At 35.9% G+C, this 24,552-nt stretch overlaps 1 protein-coding gene across 1 annotated transcript in view; it reads right to left on the reverse strand.

The window, feature by feature from the left end:
* Window positions 1-24,552, reverse strand: part of LOC113495895 — a 230,190-nt gene that overhangs the window by 25,456 nt on the left and 180,182 nt on the right. The window contains exon 7 of the mRNA XM_026874895.1: window positions 2,031-2,084. Coding sequence (XP_026730696.1) covers window positions 2,031-2,084 — 54 coding nt within the window. The remainder of the gene's footprint in view (window positions 1-2,030; window positions 2,085-24,552) is intronic.

Consider the following 24,552-nt stretch of genomic DNA (forward strand, 5'->3'; position numbering starts at 1 on the left):
AGTGCGCATATCAAGATATCACGACAATGATAAACGCGAGGTCGAATCTGCTTTTGCGAGGTCTCGGCCTTCGCAAAAATTAGCGCGATTTACATAACGCATAGGTACATTATTTACATTATCTAGACGAGTGCGGATATTGATAAAATAAATGAAGATAACACTCATGAGATCACTGCTAACGAAATATGAGGAAATGTTAACGCGAATAAATATTTACCATCCCACTTTATACTGTTTATAATGAAATCTCATAAATGTAGACAACTTTAAAGCTCACGAACCTTCAGTAGTTTTATAGCTATTTTATTTTCTTTTAATATTATAAAAATAGTTACACCACTATTTGTTTATTTAATAAACATGTAACATTGAAAATTTTAGATTAAAATCAAATATTCAATGTCACAATAAACGTAGGTATGTCATCAACTATGCAATATATTAACAATAGTATTGAATACATTATCAATAAATTACCTATATTTACAGCCATGTGCTTAGATAAATAAGCAATAAAAGGAACCAAAGAACGCTTTGTCATTATTTTATACATTTCCCCAGTTATACCCTGTATTTATGTAGATATGAAACGTAGCAGTGCAGGCATTATCTGCAATACCTACAAAGAGTATAATTAACCTAATTACATTGTTTCCAATATAAAAATGTCCATTACTGACGCATAAGGCGATGCCACATTTCTGTTTAGATAGATTGACGATAACAGACGTGACTCGTTCTATTATTACCATCAATATTTAAACACGACCTAAAATAGATATTTTATATCGCCAGATGAACGATAAACGCTCCGAAAAGAGTGTGAGCGCCATTTTATTTAAATCGTAAAAAGGTACCGTGGGTGGCGATACTGTGATTGCCTCGTCAAAGTATACAGACGAGATTCCCTAGGGCTAATTATATCGACAATCAATCGAGAATGTACCGCTTGCGACACGAATAGAATCACTATAATTAGTAGTCGAAATGAAAAATAGACGGGTGAAGGAGTGTAGCCGACCCGGGGTGACGCGCCGCCCGATCGCTCCTTGTGACATTATTTATGTACGCGATGCGGGCCAACAACTAATAAATATTATTTATTAATCATCTGATGGAACTAAATGATATTCAACCCAAAGACGCCGAGCTCAAGTTTACCGAGGGAAGCAACCGGTGCGTACTTCCTCTCAACGAGCCGAGGGTTGCGCCAACGAGTCTCGCCGAATGACGAAATTAAATTGCCGTCAACATTTAACCGAGCAATTAGCGAGCGGGTTTATTGGGCCGGTATTAAATGACGTTAAATACAGAGCACTGTATGATTAAGATACGTATGGGGAAACGTGATACGCGTCGATTCTGAAGGCCAACCAAACGCAATCCGCTATGGTTTACATTGAAATGTGAAAGGATACGATCGATTTAATTGTAATTATGACAGCGATTGTCAAATCCAAAAGCAAACAAATAATAGAGGTCACTTCATAACCAATAGAAAACTTAAAAACAACTCAAACGACAAAATGATTTCACAACTATCTGAATTCTATTTACGTTAATTCCATGTGCGAACAAATAAGAAAACGGGAAATAAATGAAATTCAAATGGTCCGCGTTTTCGGAATTTAAATTTTAGTATTTCGATGCCAGTAGAGGTTGGTATTGTTGGGGCTAAACAAAAGAGGTTAGTGTTTACGTGGTGCGTAACATAGGGGTGAGATATTTATTGGTCGTTTTTATAGTGGGTTATATTAGTGAATAATGTAACATGGGAACGCGGCGGGACGATGCGGGCGAGCGCGCCGGGACGGAACGACCCGCTGACCCACTCTCGTACCCACTTGATTACTGCAGCGAGGATTCAATTGGACAAAGGCTGAAAACACGGTTAATGCGATTATATTCATAATGTTCCCTTACTGAGCCGGTTATGTTAAATATGTAAATTGCTCTCCGTAATTTGCAACCGTTGTCCAAAGTGAATCAAAGGTCAAGGTTGTTTGTTTTTTCATTGTGCAACTTACCGTACGAGGCGGTACGAGGCATACTGCATAGACTGCATGTGCACATCGGCTTACCTGAAACAAAACGGGGATTTTTTAATATACATATGAATAAGTTTAACTAACAAAGAGACCTAAAATACAATAGTCTCGTGTAATATGCAGTTAATAAAATTAGGAGCACGTATTCAATTTGATCTGACGGGAGAAATTACAGCCGAGCCGGTTGAAGGATTACAGTCTGGCTGAGCCCAGTCTGATAACTTTCTAAATAGAAATTTAATTGTATTGTTTCCATTGTATGGCTTACGATTCATAGTTACATGTTTTATGAAAATGTACTATCACAGAATAATAAGTAAGTACACGTAGAGTAACTTAATGAAAAGTCTTTAAGTTCAGAGAATGTCTTTTATGATAACAAACGTATATCTTCCTAATCTGAATGGGAAGCAGACACTGTTCTTCTATAAAATAAAGGTTAGACTATCCTTGAAACATTGTAGTAAGTACTGAATATTATTGATTATTTTAGTCATCGAAATTGTAAAGAATAGAAAACCACCAGCTTATCATCATCATATTACTACAAACGAACACATTCAATATTCAACAAATAGATTCAAGAACCAAACATTAACATAAAACAGCGAAAAAGAAACAATAATTACGCACACATAAACAAACGCGAAGCGACACTTCAATAAACGTTCACAATAATAAGTTTACAAGCAACATAAAGTATTTGACACGTCTATTTGCGCGGGGTTATTAAGATTCAAATGGATTCCCAATAGAACACAGCCCGAGTGCATACGTAATGTGTAATGATCGGCTATGATCGGGTATGGTCGGCTTTGCCTGTGGTTTGCTTGTAATATCAACACGCCTCCATGAACGACAGCCTTAATTTCCCCCATTATCTGTTTAAATATTTCTATCGTCAATCAAATGCAGTTGTTCAATATTGTTGTTTGTTTTCCGATGACAATTATGTGTTTAAGCTTCTACAGGTTTCTGTAAACCAGCTAATAGTATAGAAGATTATTTTTCTGATTATTCGTTGTATATTAATGCTTACTGGTTTTTTTCAATCGTCATAAATAAAGCATTTTAATGTCGTTTTTTAATGTAAGTGTTCAATGAATAATTTAGCTGGTTCGAATACTCATAAAAACGTATTACTTTATGTAATTTCATGATAGAGATATAAATTATAAATATCCGACAGGTGCTACTTATGGTAATTTGTTAGGAGCATATTGTTGCTCAATTCTGTGACACACCTATAAGGTACGTAACACCACAAACGGACAAATGATTAAATGTCGTTCAACATCCAACCGCTATTAGTAGCGAGTGGTAATGTTTTATGATATCGATAATTCAATGCGTGGCATTGCAAAAGCCGCCGCAGTCAATACAATAAATAAATAATTCATTATCATGCCCTTATATACCACACGTAGCGGACGAAAATGCGTTTTTAATAAGTTTCGTATTGATACTTTTTTATTAACGCTGCGATCTATAAATACACGCTATAATCTTAGAAACCTTTTTTGTAATCATTGGCTGAAAACGGTTACGATATAAATAGAAGAAGAAAAAGGAAACGCAATCTAGCTTTTTATTTAACAAAATAAGTGCAACAGTATAAATATTAATGTTGTTTTTATAAAAACCGTGGAGTTGTGTGTGTTTAATGTTTACGGTTGGAATGAGGGGGTAAAGGGCTAAAGGGCCCCCGCTCGACTGATTATTGTTTTACTTAACTTTTTATAGCCCATTGCGCGGCCATACGACGCCCTCTTACATAGGGTTGTATTCATTGCTTAGTGTTGGGACAAATGTGTTACGTCGTATGGTGAGCTTTATAACTCTTAATTCAGTTTTAGTCAGGTTGCGGGTATCTACATTTATTGTAACTGTAATTTTAGCAGCTCTAGAAAACAAACTACTTACTACAATATACTGCAATAAACTTCAAAGGAAATTGAGCATTTGAACTTAAACTCAAACAATTACCTCTAATTTGCACATTGTTCTAAAAGATGAAAAGTCTTTCTTAGCTATCGATACCAAAAACAAAAATGGCTCTTCTTTTAAGTAACAAAAAAAAACTATTTTTAAATCTAAATATAAACTAAAAACGTAACAAAAATACAGAGGGAATATTCCCGAAGTGAAGTGAAGGGTCTAGTTATTTCTAGTCTCGCAACTCGAACGTTCGTGAACCAACGGTATTGGAGAGCGAGAGGCGGCACTAACTTGGAGTGCCGGAGTAAAGCTCGCCGTACATTCAAAACTGTTACCAATGTTTTTTTACGAATGAATTGATCCGCTTGCTTAGATTTGGATTTATTTATTTTATTTTTATTATATTTAATTTATTTCTGATATATTTTTAAAGATAGAATAGATAGTTTGAAGATTTTTTATAAGTGAGTAAAATCATTTCAGATTTTAAAAACTAATTGACGATTGAACAAGCATTCAAAATACACAATTTTCCAACAATATAATTATTGGAATAACTCTACGTTATACACTCCATTGAATAGATAACTTAAAATAAAATTTAAATTACAATAAGAATAACTTTGTATAAAAACGTATGAATGAATAAAATGCAAAGAGGGACAATCCACTTTCCGGATGATTCTAGATCGTGTGAATTAATTCAATGAGTTGATTATTCCCCGACCGTTTCCTGGAGCAATAAGAACGATAATAAAGCTAGCGCTATCTCTTTTACTCTCGGAGCCTAATATGAGGGCCGAAAAGGAAGGAATTATGGGTAAGATTGTTTGGTGTTAGTGAGATTTTTTGTGAGTCATCGTGATGGGGGAGCACCCGTGACGTCATTTTTCTGTAAACATTGAAGCCTAATTTAACTGGCTTATCGATTACAACGGCAAGTGGTTTAGCTCGGACAATGATCGCTTTATGTCCGCTTACTACAAGATAGATAGTGTCGACAGTCTTCTATCAAAAAGAGTAACAATATTTGAGTCATAAGTACCGTTAGTTTAAAGTCATATGATATATTTAAGATTGCGGTTTCAGTTAGCTATAATTTTTTTAAATATATTCATGTGTATGTTATTGGAATCTTCAAGCTCGATTATTATTTATCGCAGTCATAACTTCGGCTATTTCTGCACAACAGCACTAAATTATGTATCTGCTTGACGCATCAACTTTAATTAATTTAACCTTATAAATTTTTATGACGATGAAACTTTGTGATTACTATAAAACTTATTATAAGCGTTAAATAAATAATAATTTAGTAACATAAGTTCAGTAGTAAAAGCTAGATTTGATCATAAAGATTTGTTTACGAAAGATTGTATTTATAAAGAGACTTGGAACGAGTCGTAAAATCGCAGGTATTGTAGAGATGTTTCTTCTAAGCTTTGAAAGCTATTTGTGAAGATGGACGCACTTAAAACAAGTCAGAATCAAGGACTGAATGTAACAGACAAACCAATCTACGATTGTCAGAATGCCGTCTAAAGCCTTTAAGCCCACGCGATCCAATACTTGTGATCGTACCGTCAGTGTACACGTTAAATGACGCGAGCTGACATCAATATTGTTTGTCATTGGATCGCTGTACAGTATCATGATGCGAATAAATCTAGAAGTGACAAGAGACATTCAAATAGATCCGGATTCGCTCACGGATCTGTGCGAGGTTAACATCGTGCCGACGTATAACGCGATAACATTAGAATAAACTAGATAAATGCATCTCACAGTTAGTGCTTTAAGCTTATCGCTAGGAACAAATTCTTATCGTTAATATTTCAGAGAGCGCAATTAAATCTAATGAACGTTCTTTATCCTGTAAAGCAAGTTCTCGCTTTCATAAAAACATGACTGCACGGGGAACAGACGTGAAAATCCGATTACATCTGACGTCATTTGAATAAGTCTTTGTTTTTTTTCAAAGCTTTTTCGATGCATTAATCCTTTAACGCAATGTTAGTTGAGCGAACATTATAAATTGTTGAAGAGATTACGCGTTAGTTATAAATTTAGTTAGGATGCATACATTAGCGGGCTCTATCAGGTTTCTCAACAAGGTATCATTTATAGTGTTAATTTATTGCCTGGTAATATGCGCGAATCCGTAAAACGAGTTTCGAATACTCACATAAAAATCATACTATCGACATTTATCGATAACCAATAAAATTGATCAATCGTTTAAATGTCTAGATTCGCTATAAACGTTATCCTAAAAATTGTTGAATGGTGCCGAAGCCGGATATTAAACGCCAGCTTGTCGATAGTTACATTTAAACTTGTCGAGTACCGTAAAGTTTTTAATAAAACTTAGTTTCCGCAAATTTGATTTATACTTTATCTGCTACGTAATATCGGGACATTTTCCCAAAATAACTTACGTTTATGCTGATATCAATATTCAAGCGTGTTTTACAGTTGAAGAAACATTTTAGTCTGTCTTGTAGATACATGGTCGGGATTTAACAAAACAATAATAACACCATATTGCTACTACAGCGCTATACATCGAGCGTTTTAAAAGCTTTTACGTGAAAGAAGAATAAAAAAAGTATTGTTTGTTTAAAAAGAAACACGTGCGTCCACACGCAGAGGCTATTATTTCCATTATATTGTGACACTTTACCCGAAACGTGATATTTCCCATTAAGTGTAATAAAATCTTTGTTTCCTACATTTCCTGTTCTATATTAAAATAGTGTAATACCTGCGTTTACAGTGAGATTAAAACACATCATGTTTCCGTGACAGTATATTTTAACAAAGCAAAATGGAGACAATGGTTTTACTTTTGATTTATATTTAAAACAGTACTGACGCAATTAGACTAATTAGGCATACAGCACGTAATCATGTCAATGAAACATTTAAATAGTCAAAAGCTTACTCCTTTTGCTCGATAATATGCATTATTTTTATTATCAGTTGCAGAAACATTATCTCGAAATCTATTTAGCTACCCTGAGCGTAAACTTTACCAAGTTGTAAAAATATGCATGTTTTGCTGACAGTGTTTAACAGGATAATTTCGTGTTTTTAACAAAAGCAGGAACATTCCAAAACAAAGACTTATGTGAAGTCGGGAATTCCACAGCCTTGTCAGCATATTGAAGGATCACAATACCTCCCAATTATGTTTGTTCAGTCGTCGATCTTTCAACAACTCAAAAGGCTAGTTTGTTTGCGATTGTTTTGTCTAAAGTGCCATGTGTGTGAATAAAAACCTTAAAATTATAATAGATTGAATGCAGATACATTGCTTACGGAAGTGAGGATAAATGGTAGACATTTGTCTGTTTACAAATAAAACTTTCCAGTGGCTAAACGTAGCCAATTTCCACAATTATAAATAGAATATTAGTCGTTAGTATTGAGTGTATAAACTTACTTGTTAGTGGTTCGTGTATTAATTAGTAGGTGCGATGTAGGTGCATGGCTCGCGATACTCACCGCTGCTGGCGTAGTAATCGTGAAGCGTATACAAGGGATAGTCACCTAGTTTGAACAGGTAGGCGGAGAGCAGCACGGCGTCGTGGCGCGGCTCCGGCCCGCCTGCCCCGCCGCCGGCCGCATCAGCGACGATATAGAAAAGTCTGTCATCCCCTGTGCAGCACCACCCCATCCGTTCACACTACACAACTTGCACTCCTCCTTCATCGTTTCAATAACACTAATAAATATACTCTATAATCCGTTTTTTTTTGTACTCGGTTTGTACTGGGCACTAGTAAATCACATATAAAAATATCCGTGGGCTGGCTCGCACATCACAGAAGATATCACAGCAGCGTTCGGCGTCTGCAGTCCGGTCCTATTAAAGACATACACACGTCTATTTTCCGCTTTTAAATAGATATACGTCTTACATGCAAGACGCTGAATCTATTCAAGTCGGGCTAGTGTTTGAACTAACTTCGCTTTCCTAGAATCGAAATTAGTCCGAACACGATGTTTACCAAGACATACAAATCGCTTGTCGCACGTCCGCCAAATGCTTAATCGATGTATATTTTTACTATTCTGACAAACAACAAATAGTGTTGGCGACTGGACTTATCATTTGAATATTTATGCTTCACTGTAAAACAACTCGTACAGTTATTTGTTGCGTTTCATCTCTATCTGTACGCAACTGCGGGTGACCTATAACATTGAAATGTCATCTCGCAAATTGAACTGAATTTGGTAACCGATAGCTATATTTACGTCATACCTACACTTATATAATAACCAGAGATGCCTTAAAACACGCACGCAAATATGATGTAAATATAATGTAGCGTGCTTTATGGCGTTGACTTTAGTAGTGGGCAATGCAATTAATGCAATATATTACGTGGTTTCGGGGACGTTTGCGACTTTAGTTTATTGAGATAGGCGGCGATTATGCATGTGATGGTAAACAAACATAAAACGTAGTTCGGTGTGGTGTAGGCAAGCGCTGCATTGCGGCTCTACCGGGTCAAAGGTGCAATGCCGTCAGACGATTTCAGTTGCGGGCGATGCGCTATTGTTGGTTTTGTTCCATCCTTGACTCCGCTAATGCCTGATCAACATAAGCGTGTTACGATCTTATTGTCTAATTTAAACTGCGTCGTTCGTGTATTCGACGCATTGATCGTTGTTCAGACAGCCTTGACGTCATCTTGACCCAACTGTTCTCAATGCAAATCCGAAATAGAACGATGCTTGGTAATAAATGGTTTTAAATGTCAATGTTTTTAGCAAGCTGAAGTTTGTGAAGTAAGTTCAGAGATCATTTGTTTATAAAGACGGACCGTAATCTCCGCCATCCATCAAATTAATCCGCCGACCAAACCGCTTTAAACTGTTAGGCCGAATCGCATCATGAAACAAATTCCTGGGAATTCTACAATCCGAGTAATCGATGATTCATTTTTGTTTGTTTACAATACCACTTGTGGTGTATTACAGTAAAATATTTTGATATGAAACTATTTGTATTATATAGAATTTAGAGGCAAACTGTCGGTGTAAATATTGTTAAATCGAATTTTATGATGTTAAGCTGTGGTTTTCAGCTACTGTGAGGCAGTTTTTTATTTTGCGTTATCCGTCTTTTACGTGCACGGAATAGCGTCGCAATAATGCATGCGGCCTTGAGTCCGCCGGTAAACAAACGTCACGTGTGCGCCTGTGGAAACACATATTAAAAATCGGTGCCTGCGATCTTTTCCTACTGTTTTGTTAGTCTTCTACGTATTTAAGTCACGTGCGATTATACATACTTGAGTGCAAAGGATTACTTATCGTTTGCTGTTAAAAATATTGCGCGATGATAAGTTTCTTGTGTACGTGATTACCATACCTAAACAGATAATTTAACAACTTTTAAGTTATAAAATTGTGATAGCGTTATTTTAACAATAGCGATTGGATCTCAGTTTTTTTATCAACAGGGCAGCACATGCTGGAATCTTCCGTAACACTTCCAGAGTTTTGGAGAAAAAAAACGGCCTTAATAATAGGTGTAGTCGCACGTGCGATCGGTGGGTAGGCAGCTGCCGTGACAGATGTTGTCGACGGAAGGTCCCCGGCGCCCCTGCCCCCACCGCTCTCGATAACCCCACCCCTTGCTACCTGCCCCACCTGACTTAATACCACACTTAATACTAAATTATAAAGTACACAGTAGCTAGATAACAAACATGGTACGCCCTAATTAACCAAGCTCATAAGTTAAATCATTAAGGGGTCATGATGGTTAATTTAATGGTGATTAAATTGCGCGCGAGACATGTCTCGAACCCAAGTTTTATTTTAGAATTGAATAGGCATTTGAAATTCTAATAGTCGACAGTTATTCTCAGTATGTTTAAATCGCCGGAATTCCTCGTATTCAGTTCAATTTAAACTCAAGCTTCAATCCATACTTCTAGCATTAGCAAATGGTGACAACGCTGTAAATATTTTGGCAATGTTTTCTGGCAGCGGCCCAATAGTACAAGCATTCAATAAGGTCTAATAGCAAGTAGTCAACTTGATAGTACAGCTTAAACGATGAACTTTGGTTGACGTGCGCGCTCGTCGCTGTGTCGGCCGTATTTGCACTCTTATAACGTACGAGTATGCTAGTTTTTCAGGCTCTGTTGACCATAACTCTTGTAGTTAAATTCTTTTGGCACAGTTCCTTGGCTGTCTCCCAGGGACATCATCACTAATTCCCAATGCAGTTTTATTGTTTCGTTCCGGTGCAGCTGAGAATTTTTCGATGATAGTCCTTTGCATCCCAACATGTTTATTTTTCAGTTGCTACAATTTGGATGATTAAATCAATCGATCCAAAGGGTTCACCCTTCGATTTAGTTGGCAACCAATGTTGGCTTGAACCCAATTTGTTCCAACTACGGCTCTACTCTTTGTATCCATTCGTACTCAGATAATGATATTCTAGGTTATTTACCAACCACTCGGTTAATAATAATGTATTTTTATCTACTATACCAAGAAGATGATTCATTGTATAAACGAAATTATTATTTGGTTGGTCGACCATGAGCTAGTAACATATTTTAAAAATTGACAGTATTACAATGATACAATGTTTAAGAAACAATTCAGTGAGAGTTGCCTTATCGCGGGAGAATTATCAGTATCGATTACCGCTATCGTGACAGCGCGATAACTCAATACAATGAATAATAAATAATCTAACACTTTCATTTATGTATTTACGGTCTTTGATTTGTATTATAGCAGTTATGTTAATTTTATAAACAAATATTAAAATAAATAATAATTCTATGTTAGATCGTTTATGTCGTATTACTTAAATTTTATAAATAGCATAAAGTAAATTAAGAAGTTTAGCAACTTTAAAAGAGTCGGGTCCTCGTTAATCATTATTAGCGATTGTTGACGGCCGTTCTATGTAAGCCGAGTAACGAAAGCACATTGGTTTCATAAGAAGCGCTGCTTACATAAGGCATGAAGCGTCTTGCGTAAACTCTGCATAGGTGCTCGGTCTATCGTAAGTTAGCTTTAAGTTCACGTACGGCGGGCCGTGCGAAATAACAGATCGATTATATCGGCCCTCTTTATTGCTCAATCGACTCCATAAATATTAGAACTCGTTGAAAGCTTGTTTTTATTGTAAGCCTATTAGATACCCGCCATTTACGATGAAATGATTTGTATTATTACATCTTCTACTTACATTTATGTTATTATTGTATCCATATTAGCTTAGTTTTTTTTTAATTTTGATCTCTGATGTCTTTGTTATAGCAATGAGTAGTGCATCTAGCCGGCAATTGTCAGGAAATTAAATCGAAACAAAATGGGGGAGTAACAAAGCGATTCGTGACGACCCACATACGTGAGGTAGAAAGGAGTAATGAAAACTCTCTCGATGTCGGACGAGCACCGGACCGTGGCACACAGGCTAATTTGCGACTATCACAACAACGAAATATTTTTTATTTGCTTTTATTGAATTTGCGATTTCAGAAAATATTTTTAACATTTATAGCCCCGAGAAAGTCAATAAAATGATATTAAAAGGACACGTACACTTAATCTTGAATAGTAATTAAGGCTTAAGAGCTCCTTAGTAGAAGGCAAAGGAAAGCGTAGAGATAAGATTTCTAAAGCTATTTATCAATGTAATTGATAGCTATCGGTGTTAGGAGAGTGTGAAATTTTGCAATAGAGCCACATCGTACAAGAGGGCCGGAGGGCTGGAGAAAGTAAGCCTTTCACTCGAGCCTACTACGCTCCACAGTACTAATTTAAACAATCATACGCAATCATGCCTATTGTTACGGCCATACTTTTCAAGATCACACAGACGGATAATGCCCCAAAAATCACGGAACAGTTACAAAACAATTTCATTCAATTCACCTCTATTTATCCTCGTACAAATTGAATACAAAAGTCGACTTATCACATGATCTAATCGATAAAATCCCTGACGTAAATTGGAGCGGATTTTATGAAAACAATCAATGTTTACCGGCAATATCACTGACAGCGCCTGTTATTCAATATATTACGATCTTTAATCCAGTTATGCAAATTAAAATGGATTCTTTAATATTTATTTTGGGATAACATCGAACTAAAACGTTGAAAATTTCACTCAACAGGCTGCGGTTTGTACTATTAAAACAAGCTAAGTAGTAGATTAACTTGAGAGTTGAGAATGGCTATGTGGGGTGAAGTTTAAGGACCACAGAGGTTGAAGTTTGAGTGCAACCTGCAGCAACAGACCGCAAACTCACTGGTGAACACACAAAGCTTTAATGAATTACATTATGGATGTACCGCTCAGTTATGAACTAAACTTATGTTAAAAGAAAATGTACGAGCGAAGCGTCCGCTAACTTTTCCGAAAGCAATTTGCTTAAAATTAGAGACCAAGCGGTAGACATTCTTGATAATGTAATTATTTTTGATGAAATGAAATCTTCCTTAGTAATTTAAGTTGACTATCCTGCATTAACTGTTAAATGTGTTAGAAGAGTTTAAAAGCATATTTAGTCCTTAAGTGCTTTTGTAACCGTAGCAATAAATAGGTTTGCTTTCCTCGCAAGTAATTGACGAGGAACGAGTAGGATAATAGATTTTCAGTTTTATGAAGGGATTTATTGTTATAGCCAATATATAAATTAGAAATGCCTGGACGTGGAACAATCACTAAGTCTTTCTATCCTTTATAGCCAGTCTACATTTACAATTTACCAGGAATTCTAAAGCAGAATGTCTTCGCAGTAATGATGCTCTTCCATCACTGATTGGTTTATTCATTTAAGTTCAATTTAATACTTGCTTTGTTTTATCTCAGCTTTTGTTTCAATTCATATTTAGTCTAAGGAATTCTTGTCTTCCTCGTCTTTTAGAATGATAACTAAATATGTCGAATAAAATGGATTAATATCGGACAATCATTTTCTAATAAAACTAAAGAATAACGATTAATCATTAATCTCTATGTTGATTAAAAGGAAAGCTCACGTTATTGCTACTAATAGCAGTGGCTGAGTATCCATAATCCTAAACAAATTGATTACCATGGCGTATTCCGTATTGGTATTTAGTGGAGAGCCAATAACAGCGTTCCAAATCGCCCCTCTATGCCAACGTAATAGCTTGTTTGCCGCCTTTTGTCTAACTAGGGCACTACCTCGATGGCATTAATTGATAGCATTGACAAGCTCGGTTTACAGCACAGATTCCACGCGGGTTTACTCTGGATACAGACAAGAATTTTAGATGAATTCTGAGTACTTGTTTGATTTAGTTTAGATGCTCCTTTCCTTCCCTAACTAGATATCTGAAATTGGGGTTGAATTCTTGTCATCCCAATCTACAGCAGCCTCTAAAATGTTAGTAAACAATTTTGTTTGCTATTTGAAACAAGGTCGAATTTAGGCATGAACCAGCTGTCTGAGATAAGATAAAAACTGTTTTAAAGTTTCAGTAGTTCTCGTAATTAATTCCTATTTCAGATCTCCTTAGAGTATTATTTTTTAAATACTTTATTAAATACTAACTGGTCTTTTAAGACTTTGAAAGCTTAGATAGAAACGCAAGAATGTTTACATTTCAACAAGTCCTAGAGGTAAACCTTCGAGAGGTATGTAATGTTACAATACAAATAGTTACACACACATTTGTACTGATGGAATTGTGAACTGAATGTAAGCGCTATAAAGCTAAGAATCGCTGATAAAATAAATATTGAGTGGTTTGTTGACATTCCGTGGAAATCGTAATGTGACACCGCTTGCGGTGTTCATTTAAGTCAAACAGCTTATTTGATGATGCCGGCGCGATAGCGATCATAGGCACGATGAAAGCCGGCCAGCGACACCCAGTAGCCGTATGTAGATTCGGTAGCTTTTGCGACCTCGTCCTGCAGACAGAACCCGTTTCGCACAATACCACAATGCCCACAATTTCTTTGCACGATCTGATCAACGGCATTCGCCGGCCGACACCACACCGCTACATACGCGACACTAGTGACATTTACATGTATTGGAAGTTTGGTTACGTTTCACGATCCATAAGAGTATCAAAACATTCACTGGTTTGGCACAACACGACACTAGATGTGAAATGTTTCGCTGAATTCAGGTTAAGTCGCGAACGGAAGCACTGCTCAGATAGTGCGTCGTGTTTACAGTTGGCGCGGCGTTTTGCGAATTGAGCGTGTACGAGGCGACCGCTCGCTTCCGTGGTTGACAGTCGACTGGCGGCGGTCGCGAACGAAAGAAAGCTGTGTCGTGCGCGGAGGGGCGGGAGGCGCGGGGGGCGCGCGGGGCGCGGGGCGCGGGCACACCTGCGGGCGGCGGGAGCGCCTCTTGCCTCTGGCGACGCGGCGAAGCTTCCCGCTGCTACGCAATAAACGCTCGATAAACTTTCTCATTAGGCGCGCCTAACCGTGTGACTGTAAGCTCGTTTCTGCTTGCACATTAAATGCAATGCAATACGACAACATTCATGTAGGCAATTCACACTCGAGCATGCACTAAGCTTTCGCCTCGTGCGCGAGCTTCCCCACCGGAATCCATGCGTGTGCGCACTCCACTATTGAAATTCAGACTTATGTTAAACAAATGGCACATAACTTGTTGAATAATGCAGGTGGCCAATAGATTATTGAATGCATGTTTAACATAGATACATCTTAATGTTAGCGGGACCTAATTGTGATTATTACTGATCGTTATTATGTGAATGACAATATTAATCCATTATTTAATTTAGTCTAGAGTTCGTGGTCCTTGTAACTGTCACTCTAAGTAAAGATTACCCGCTGAACACAATACAGTAACAAAACAACTGCATGCTAGTACCCATGGAATAAACCTAAGTCCCTCAATTACCTAGTACTTTTTACCTCATAATTTGCTTGATATTGTTACTACCTTTGCGGTTGACACTTACATAAAAATATTATTTTAATCGACGATTAATGGCCTTTTGGTCCTATTAAAAAACAGCCTCAATAGACAAAAATAAATGAAAAGCTTATTTTTATGACCTCAGTTAAACTCAACCTGTTATTGTATAGAATGAGAGCTTTATCAGTCATAACAAGTATTTTTCTATATCAGTTTCATGCCAATTAGTATCAAGTTTCATAAACATCATAGAGACAGACATGATATTATATTAAACGTCAATAGGTACTTGGTATAACAATGTACAGAAGAAATTATTAAAATATAGAGTACCAGCAAGTATTATCGAGATCTGATTTCTTAGAAATTTTAGTAAATCAATAAGCAATTTTAAATGAGTAATAAACTAATAAAATTTAGGCATATGTTTTATAAGTTTTTCTAAATCTAAAAATTAACGTATTTGTAGGGCTTCGTTATAATGCTATACCTACACAACTGTAGAAGAAGTAATAAAAATGCTGATGAGAAAATGCTTCAAATTGTTGTATTATAGTCTAGATTAATTAAAACACATCGATTTATAGGTGTGCTACAACAAAAGTTAGTTACCATTAGAATATTGTGCATCCTTCGGTTATAACGTTGTATATTATCACGCCATTGTCCACGTGGACAGGGCACGTGGCCATCGCACGTGGACGACTGACGTACATACGGCTCGCTAGTGTGCGAGAACACAGACTTTATTGTGCTATTCACTTACACCATACACTGCTTGCCCGGTACACACTCAATAAGGGAACAAATTCGTTCGCCAACTGACCTTTTACTCCATAATGAATAACAACTCTAAATAAATCAAGTATCTTTCCAGGGAACGTTACTTTCCGCCGCTCGGAAATAGAACTGACGTCACGCATTTCGCGTTACATTTTACTACTCTACGTTAACTAAACCCGCTGAGGTCGATAAAACACCTAAGGCTTGACAGGAATTATCCTAAATGAATTACTTCGGTCTTGGCGAAACGATTGAGGGGATGAAATTTTTAGGCGCTATTAACTTACAGAAATCTGTAATTAAGCCTGGAAATATGGCGAAGGTTAATAAAAAGTTTTAAATAAAAACGATAGATATCACATCTCAGGAACGGGTCTCGTTGAAACTTAAGACATTGAACTGGGCTTTTAGCTCCTTAAACACAAAAAAGACGGTACATTAAAAGTTAAGTGAGTTTTACTGATGGAAATTTCTTGATGTCAAGCGAAAAAATATGCGAAATAATAATCAAATGATAAGAACTGTATCCAGCAGTGTTCACTTTATAATCGTGATAAATGGAATAATAGTGAAAACGTTTCTAAGATTGTTTCGATAAGATATTATTATCTTGTGTCGGCTGACTACACAGCCATACATGAACTACAAAGTTTGCTACACGTTTAAGTAGAGCACCAAACTCCCACCAAATTCATTGACATTTGAACTTACCCTGAAAGTTTTACTTGAGGAGGTTCTGTCAGATGTGTTAAACAGTCGACTAAACTAGTTTGTATCGAACACCGAGGTACACGCAAACAAACATGAACGAAAAGTGAGGCATGGATACAAGCAAATTTTTTTTTCATCTGTAACAAATATTTCTGTTATCTTATCATTTTAGGCAATAAATACTAAGGATATTAACATTTCTGATTAAAAAAATTGGTGATACAGGGTTATATTCGTCATGACCATAAAACCGTATGGAAACACAGAAGCGATCTATCACTAATATATCATGCACTTTTTATCTTAGCAGTATTTTTATAGTAGCTTTCGTAAGGATGATTAATAATTAATTTAATTAGTTCGATTCACGACCCTGTCACCAACTCGTCGCCGTTGAGTCCGAAAGTAGTCGGGCAATACCGATACATACGCGTGAATAAACCGTTGCATCATTTAATATTATGAACAGTAGCAGTAGAAGAGTACATAGCCACCGTTAAATACTAAAATAAATTAAAACATGCCGATGATCACATGACCAATGAATGCGCTTCATTTCACACAAATGTTTCCTTGTGAATGGCTCAGACAAATTGCTTGCTTTTGCATTGGCATTTTCCTTAACTTACACACTTGTTCTAGCCGCCTCTACGTACATACGTACATATGACAATGGACTTTTAAAGGTTGCTATCATGTTCAAAAGTTTTACTGTCACATTTATATTTGAAGCTAGTGAAGTTACTGCTTTTCAGTTAACCTTTTAGTATTTTCTTACCGTAAATCAGTTGTTTATTTTGAGCGTAACTCCTTCTCCGCTTTTTCTTTATTGCGGCGTTTTACTGTTTGCACTAACAAACGTTTGAGAAAATCGTCAGAAGAGATGGATATTATTTTCTCCAATCTGTGACTGGCCTATTGCTTGAGGAGTCGCGAACATAAAGTCTAATCATAATCTCGTCGAACACCGAAGTAAATTTAAAGAATATTATCATTCAGAAAAAAAAAAACAAATTACAAAACACCGATGAGTCTACTGATGAATGTTTTAAAAACATTTCAAAAGTTTCTAGTTGCATCTTAATATTTATGTATATACATTTAGCAATCGTTTAAACAGTTTTAAATACCACAAGTAAGTTTCAGTTCTAATTAAAAGCTTCGTAAATGTTGGGGTCTCCGGCAATCACTGAACTTCTAAGGAATAGATTATATTGGTTATATATCAGTACCTTTAACTTATGAACATACATAAGTATTGGTATTTATTAAATGCGATACTAAAGTCTTTTAAGGCAGGGTGTCGGTAAAGCCAAAGCCTTTAAAATGATGCCAGCGACCATATTTAAGTTCACAATTTATATTTATTTTAATTGTGTACTTATACGCTGTGCGGCATTTGTTTTGTCCCATTTATAGTACTGTTTATATTTCTTCTACATATGGAAATAGCTAGTTACAACATAATTATTGTATCTTTAATATTATGAAAAAGATTGAAATCTTATTACTTAACTTGTGTTAAAGATTGACTTCGGCACTACACAAGACAACGATGATACATTTTGAATATAGGTACTAATATTATAAGTACCAGTAGATTTGTTTATAATTTTTTGTCTACCTCCTAATTCTGCCAAAGACTCCCGCAATAAGAAATTAATTATGCATTTATTTAAAGACCCCCAGACCCAGGAAAAGCACCCGTTGATCACACAATTGCTTATCCTACGCGGGTATGGAATCCGCTCGACTATCCGGGCAGTCAAATGTGGTGTCTAGCACTTGCGTGTACAGGCCAGTAGGTACCAATCAAATACTATCAAATAAAGCAAATATTATCGATAGTGTTTTTTAGCAGATTGCGTCAATTTGGTTTGTTACTTGTCCAGATTAGGCATCGCCGTATGCCAAACTACTTAAATGGATTAGTGACGTAATACTGACGTCGGTTTTCTTTTCCAACGCGATTATAGTGGACTGTATGTAACGTGCTCGCTCTATTTTTATAATACCATATTTACAAGTTACTGTTAATAATAAAGTATTTTGATTGGTAAATGTTGTATATGTTCTGGAGTGGACCTTGTCGAAAATTGACAAGAGGTCGGCATGATTAAGTTCAACCTTCAGGAAAAAGGCTTTTCTTGTAACAGTTAGTGAAGGCCGAAGTCGAATTGCCTTATTGGTTATCAAACTTTAACTAGCACTTAACGGTTTGGATGGACTGATAACTGCAGGTTATTTTTTAAATTAGTTCTATCCAATTAAAACCAGTTTTCGTTTAAAAATGTTTCTTTTTTTAGAAATATATTGTCTTTAGATCAAATAACTTAATAAAATGGAGCAGCGTGTAATTAATTTAAATATCTTATTTCTTTATTGAACTAAATAATAAGTAACGTAAAACCGGTTTGCGAGATCACGTGCTCTTTCAAATCAAGGTTTATAGATTTGACTTCCAAAAGATATTAACGAAATAAACTTTGCTAGAGCAAGTTCTTATTTAAAACAGTTTGTTCAACTAAGAAAGTATAAAACAAGAGAAAAAAGTGGAACAATGATAAATAGTCGAGAAAGTAAATAAATCTGAGTTCCCAGTAATAGAATTTACATGAATAAAAATGTTCAAAGCCGTAGCATATCAAACAACAAATACTTAAGCAATCCGATTCGATATCTCGGTAAGTTCTCCGACTACCGCCGCTGTATGCAAACGAATACATATTTTAAGTTCAACCAAGTTGAATAGCAAGCTACAAGACCGTCTGAGGAACTGGGTCAACACGTTTGCCATCAGATAGAATCACTACACGTCTTAACTTTTACACCACAGACGAAAAATTTCTTATTAGATCTCTCTACTTATTATCAGTTTTCTAACAATATTATGATTTTGTACTTTGATAAGATAGGGATATATATTCATAAGTCTGATATGTAAACAATACACACCCTCTCACATACACACACGTTCACTACACCCATATACAAAGAGAGGCACTCTTACACACCATTTATTTCACATTTATTTCTAGTTTGATGTTTTTGTGTAAAATAGTGATAAGCTAGTTTAAATTCTGATGCTACGGGGAGTGGCGCCGTTTTGCTGAAATACAGGTCCTAACCTAGTTCGGCAGCGGATGCTATTATATATCTGAACCATTGTTTTCTTCTAGCTAATAATTAAGACAAACTTTGTAATATTTTTTGGGAAATAAATTATTTTATTATTTTATTATTAATAAAAAATAAAATATTTTACATGTGTTTTTACAACTAAAGATCTTTGAAACCTTAAGTTTTTAAAATTTAAATATTCACACGGCAATACTGAAGCCCTTGTGTTCAATATCCTTGATTGCTTTATAATTAAATTGTATTGCAGTTAGTAGGTAAACCTTTATTCTCTATCTATCATGTAACTACTGGTGTTTTCATTTAATAACTTCAATTATGGATTAATTAAATCGCTCTTTAGTTGATAATGTTCAATTTTTTTGTGATGCGCTGTTGGCATTAAGCGCGTCGATTTCTTCCTCGTTAATGTTTTGATAATCAAACATCTGTTACTGACAGGAGATACGAGGGGTAGTCACGCCTGATTGATTTTAATTGGTTTTATGACTAACCTTGTAAAAAAACAATTTCAAGGCTCGGGGGTGGGGTGTTGCCTCGAGGGCATTGTCGAGTTATGGCAAGGATTTACTTTAATAGTTTCATAACCACCACTCGTTCACTTTATAAGCTAAACTCAATTCCTAAATTGATATTTAGGTAAATTAATTGTCTGTATTCGAACGATTATTAACACAAATTGCCGGTCTTCGATGGTAGTAGCATATAATTTAACACGCATTCTACTAAGGCGTATGCTTCATTAACATTTTCCGTTCCCATTACGGAAACAGGCGCGGGTTGTTCGAAGCTAAACCGCGCGAAACGATCCTCTTTTTGTCTGTGGAAAAAGAAAAAGAATAAAAACACAAAAGTTCCAGCCAGCTGCGCCCGAGCATCCTGTCGACGTCACTACACCTTTTTGCATCCATTGATCACGACGACATGTAGCTATCCTTTGCTGTCGAACGCGCCTCTCCCGCGGGGAAGTGAGATGACAGTAATGAGTGGTTTCTCTGTCGAGATAATAACGGCAGTCTTCCGCAAAGCGCCGTGTTCTTTGATAATGCGTTTTGTTGCAGAGCGTGTTGATTTTTATTTGGGTGTAAAGGGTCCCGGGGCGCCACGGACAAAGGGTGGTCTCTTGTCAATATTTTTTTATTGTTATGACACAATCTCTTAACGCTTTTGGGGTTTTGTTATGCTCATTATTTAATTTGCAGCTTACTAATTGCGGAACGGTTTCTCAGATGTCGGGTGAGCTATCAGGACTGTTTAAAGATAGCGACGTTTAACGAGACATCAATTAAGCATGATACGCTTAATTGATGTCTCGTTAACCAATTCAATTACAATTCTGAACCAATTTAATTACACAAATAAACTGTGATGCCGATATTGTGTTTTGTTTAATTACATATGTTTGTTCTTAAAATGGCACATTCATTACTAACGACATAAAACCGCATAACACTATTAGTTGTTATCTGTAACTTGTCACTTATACTGATATTGGACTTGTACGGTGTCCACTTTTGCTTGCTGATTAATATCTATGGATGCATCTACGAATATAAAGTACTTTTAAATACATAAATTAAAGTCCGATTATGCTGGTCACTCAAAGGGTAATTGAAACAAAAAAGCGAGCAATATTTATGGCCAGCTTTAATTATTAAGTACAAGAAAAAAGTTAGCATTCGAAAGGGAAGTGTTCTATAAAAAGGTTTTAGAACTTGGCTACATTTTTTACAACCGATCCAAACTTGTAGTTTCATCAATTGTTGTGCCGATGTTTACCTTTATCGTAAACACTTTACTAAAGATAGCGCCAGCCCTGCTTTTGTAATGACTTAATATTTTGTCGTTGACTGATAACGCGATAAGAGACGCGGTTAAGGTCAATGTTTATCTGAGTATGTCACTACAGCGGTACGAATCACTGGTATGTGAGGCGGCCAAGGAAGAGGAAGTGTAGGTACTAAGATACTTCAAGGCTCATCGAGGCGAAGATCAACTATTAAATTATACTTTAGTCTTCCGGTGTAATGATATCAATAGGAACGAGTTAACGGTCAGCTTCCTCTTATAGCCGTTTGAAATCGGACCGCCTGTTTATATTTATGTTGGCAATAAACATAATATTTGTACACAGCTCTTAGACTAGTTAGTTAAGGAGTTGTAGGTCAGAGGGGCTCGGCTTAGGCCCCGAGCCGTTGTGCATTGTTCGGCGCTGGTCCATAACTGTCACAGGTTATTAATAGAATATGAGATGATCGTGGAATACAATAGATACAACTGTTATAATGGCTGCTGTACTTATTAGAAATGTGATTGGAATGATGGATGGAAAGTTTGCTATTCTACAAAATAAAAATGATTTACGATTATTTAAAACGTAAAAAAAAGAAACAATAGGGTTCAGAGGTTAAAAATATCCAATGTATTATTTACATTTAATTTTTGCATACGTTGATTTTGTTTATTAAACCTACAGCAATACTGCTTAAGATAAAGCCAATTTTATCTAAGTTACAAACGCAAGTAACTGCATGTCATAAACACTAAGAATTATGTAAACACTTTTTACTTTTTATTACTGTAATACATTCTATACGAGTATATAATGTTTATCTATACTAATATATAAAGCTGAAGGGTTTGTTTGAACGCGCTAATCTCAGGAACTACTGGTTCAAATGAGAAAGTCTTCTTTTGTTGAATAGACCATTCGTCGACGAAGGTTTTAGGCTATATACCATCACGCTGCGACTTATAGGAGCGAAGATACAATGGAAAATGGGGAAAAAACAGGGCAGTTATAAATTATAACTTGTATCTTCTAACCACGCGGACGAAGTCGCGGGCAACAGTTAGTATAGAAGTTTATATTATAGAATGTATAATGCCCAACGTGGAGACGGTGAGTCTTGCCGCTTGCGTGCACCATTAACCAACTCGTTTCTCTCAATAGACTTACAACTTAAACAGGATGACAGCGGTACGATAAATCTTGTTTTTCTTCCATTAGAAGTCCGAATGGAAATTGTTTATTGCAATAACGTATGTGTAAATATTTTTATTGATGTTTTGGCAACTTTAAAACATATGCCATGTTTCAGGGAGTATTTAATTGCGTTACTAAGTCTTTATGAACTTAAGGGCGCTAAGGAAATCAAGTGATTCAGACCTTTTGGTTTCGGTTGTTAAAAGGATAAACATCAATTAATATTTATAAAAGTGGAGAGCTTGTTTGAATATTATAATTTGGTATTTATTTACGTATCTAAAAGTGAACTCTTCCCAAAAGAGCCTTTTTTTTTAATCATTTCATTTTATGTCGATACCGGTCTCAAACTGTCTAACTGTATAATAAAATAGTGAGTGTGTATTTCCTTTAAACTTCTGAGGGCTTCCTACATTAAACCAGCCAATCGAATTATTTTAAGCAAAATATATGCAGATATTTAATATTTTCTGATACCACATGACAAGTCCTAAGTGACTGTAGCGAGCTCAGCACTATAAGCATATCTACTAAATTGTCTATCTAATATGCGCCTTATACTCTTCGCATTAATGACTTTTAAACTCCTATCTTAATTGATGCGAATAATTGAAGCTTAGAGTAGATTTTATTGTTAATGTTCTAGCGATTTGACGTAGATATATATTTTTAATTGAAAGGCTGACTTGCATATCCATTACGGGCGAATCAAGGGTTTTATTGGAAATCGATCTGCGGGTTAGCTTTATTATTTTTAACCCTGACTTTAAGCAGACTGGTGAAATGTAGGCTTCATTACGTATTGACACATACCTATACAAAACGATCAAACTATTTTCAAAATTTGTTTCTTTCATTTTGCCTGTAGCAATTATGTAATTTGGACTTACTTTAATATGGATTTTAAATATCCATTTAATCTCCGGCAATCATAGCTAGTATAATACGATATATCGACTTATGCGTACACTATATGCGTGTTAATCTCGCGCTTGTCAGAGACCGATAGTGAACAACCGTCATATTAAAACGATAAGTGATAGAACAAAAAATCGCAATACTCGTACACAAGTCATAAATACGATAACGGTACATTAAAATACAATTGAAATGATAACCAAACAGTTATAATAATAGCAATAATAAGGGCACATCCCACTTCATCGGTCATTAAGGTTAGTGGTCGCCCAATAAGATACCGTTAAGTGGTACAGCTACTAATATTGTTATAACGCCGAAATGTTTGGGTTTTTTCGTTTTTTTTTTACTAGCAATAAATAAACGTGTAGGTAGGTTATACGGGAAATCCTGGTACAAATAAATATGTGAGTACGTACCGGCCACAAAACGTAATAAAAATGATATTAAAAATTACAATAAAAACAACAATTTTAATGATACTCGACCGCTTTTCAAAAGGTCATACGTCTGTAAGCGGAAGAAAGGCTCCACACCCTCATATTTTTCGAGTTATGCGACCTATTTCTATTTAAAGAGTTCATTCTAGTACAAATACGCTTACTGAGAATTTCTTTATTAAAAGTTTGATAGCCTTCCTGTTATATGATCGTGAGTCGATCAGGACGTCGATAGTATTTTACTCTGTCTAGTAAACCAAACTACGACAGTCTTACTGAAAACAGTATATTTCTGTAGGCATCTGTACCCATAGGTTAAATTGGAACCCTATTAATAAGGCTACGCTAACTGTCAGTAGACTATTACAGTTAAAGACTGATTTAATATTTTACTGACGTATGGAACACTCAGTTTCGCGACTCCGTCTCGCTCTCGACCATTCTTTTTTAATTCTTTTACAACCTTAACATTTCCTACTGTATAAAATGTACCATATCATTCCATAATACACCGACGATAGAGCAAAGAAAAAAAAACAATAAATTTCAACAGAAGCAAATTTGCAAAACGGCCAGTGCCGGCCTAATAGTACGGTTATTGTGGCCTACCGTGTACGGAAGCTCTGACAAACAGTTCTCCCCTAAGGGGTTCGTAT

This window comes from Trichoplusia ni, chromosome 7 (genome assembly GCF_003590095.1).
Source record: "Trichoplusia ni isolate ovarian cell line Hi5 chromosome 7, tn1, whole genome shotgun sequence".
Lineage (NCBI taxonomy): Eukaryota > Metazoa > Arthropoda > Insecta > Lepidoptera > Noctuidae > Trichoplusia > Trichoplusia ni.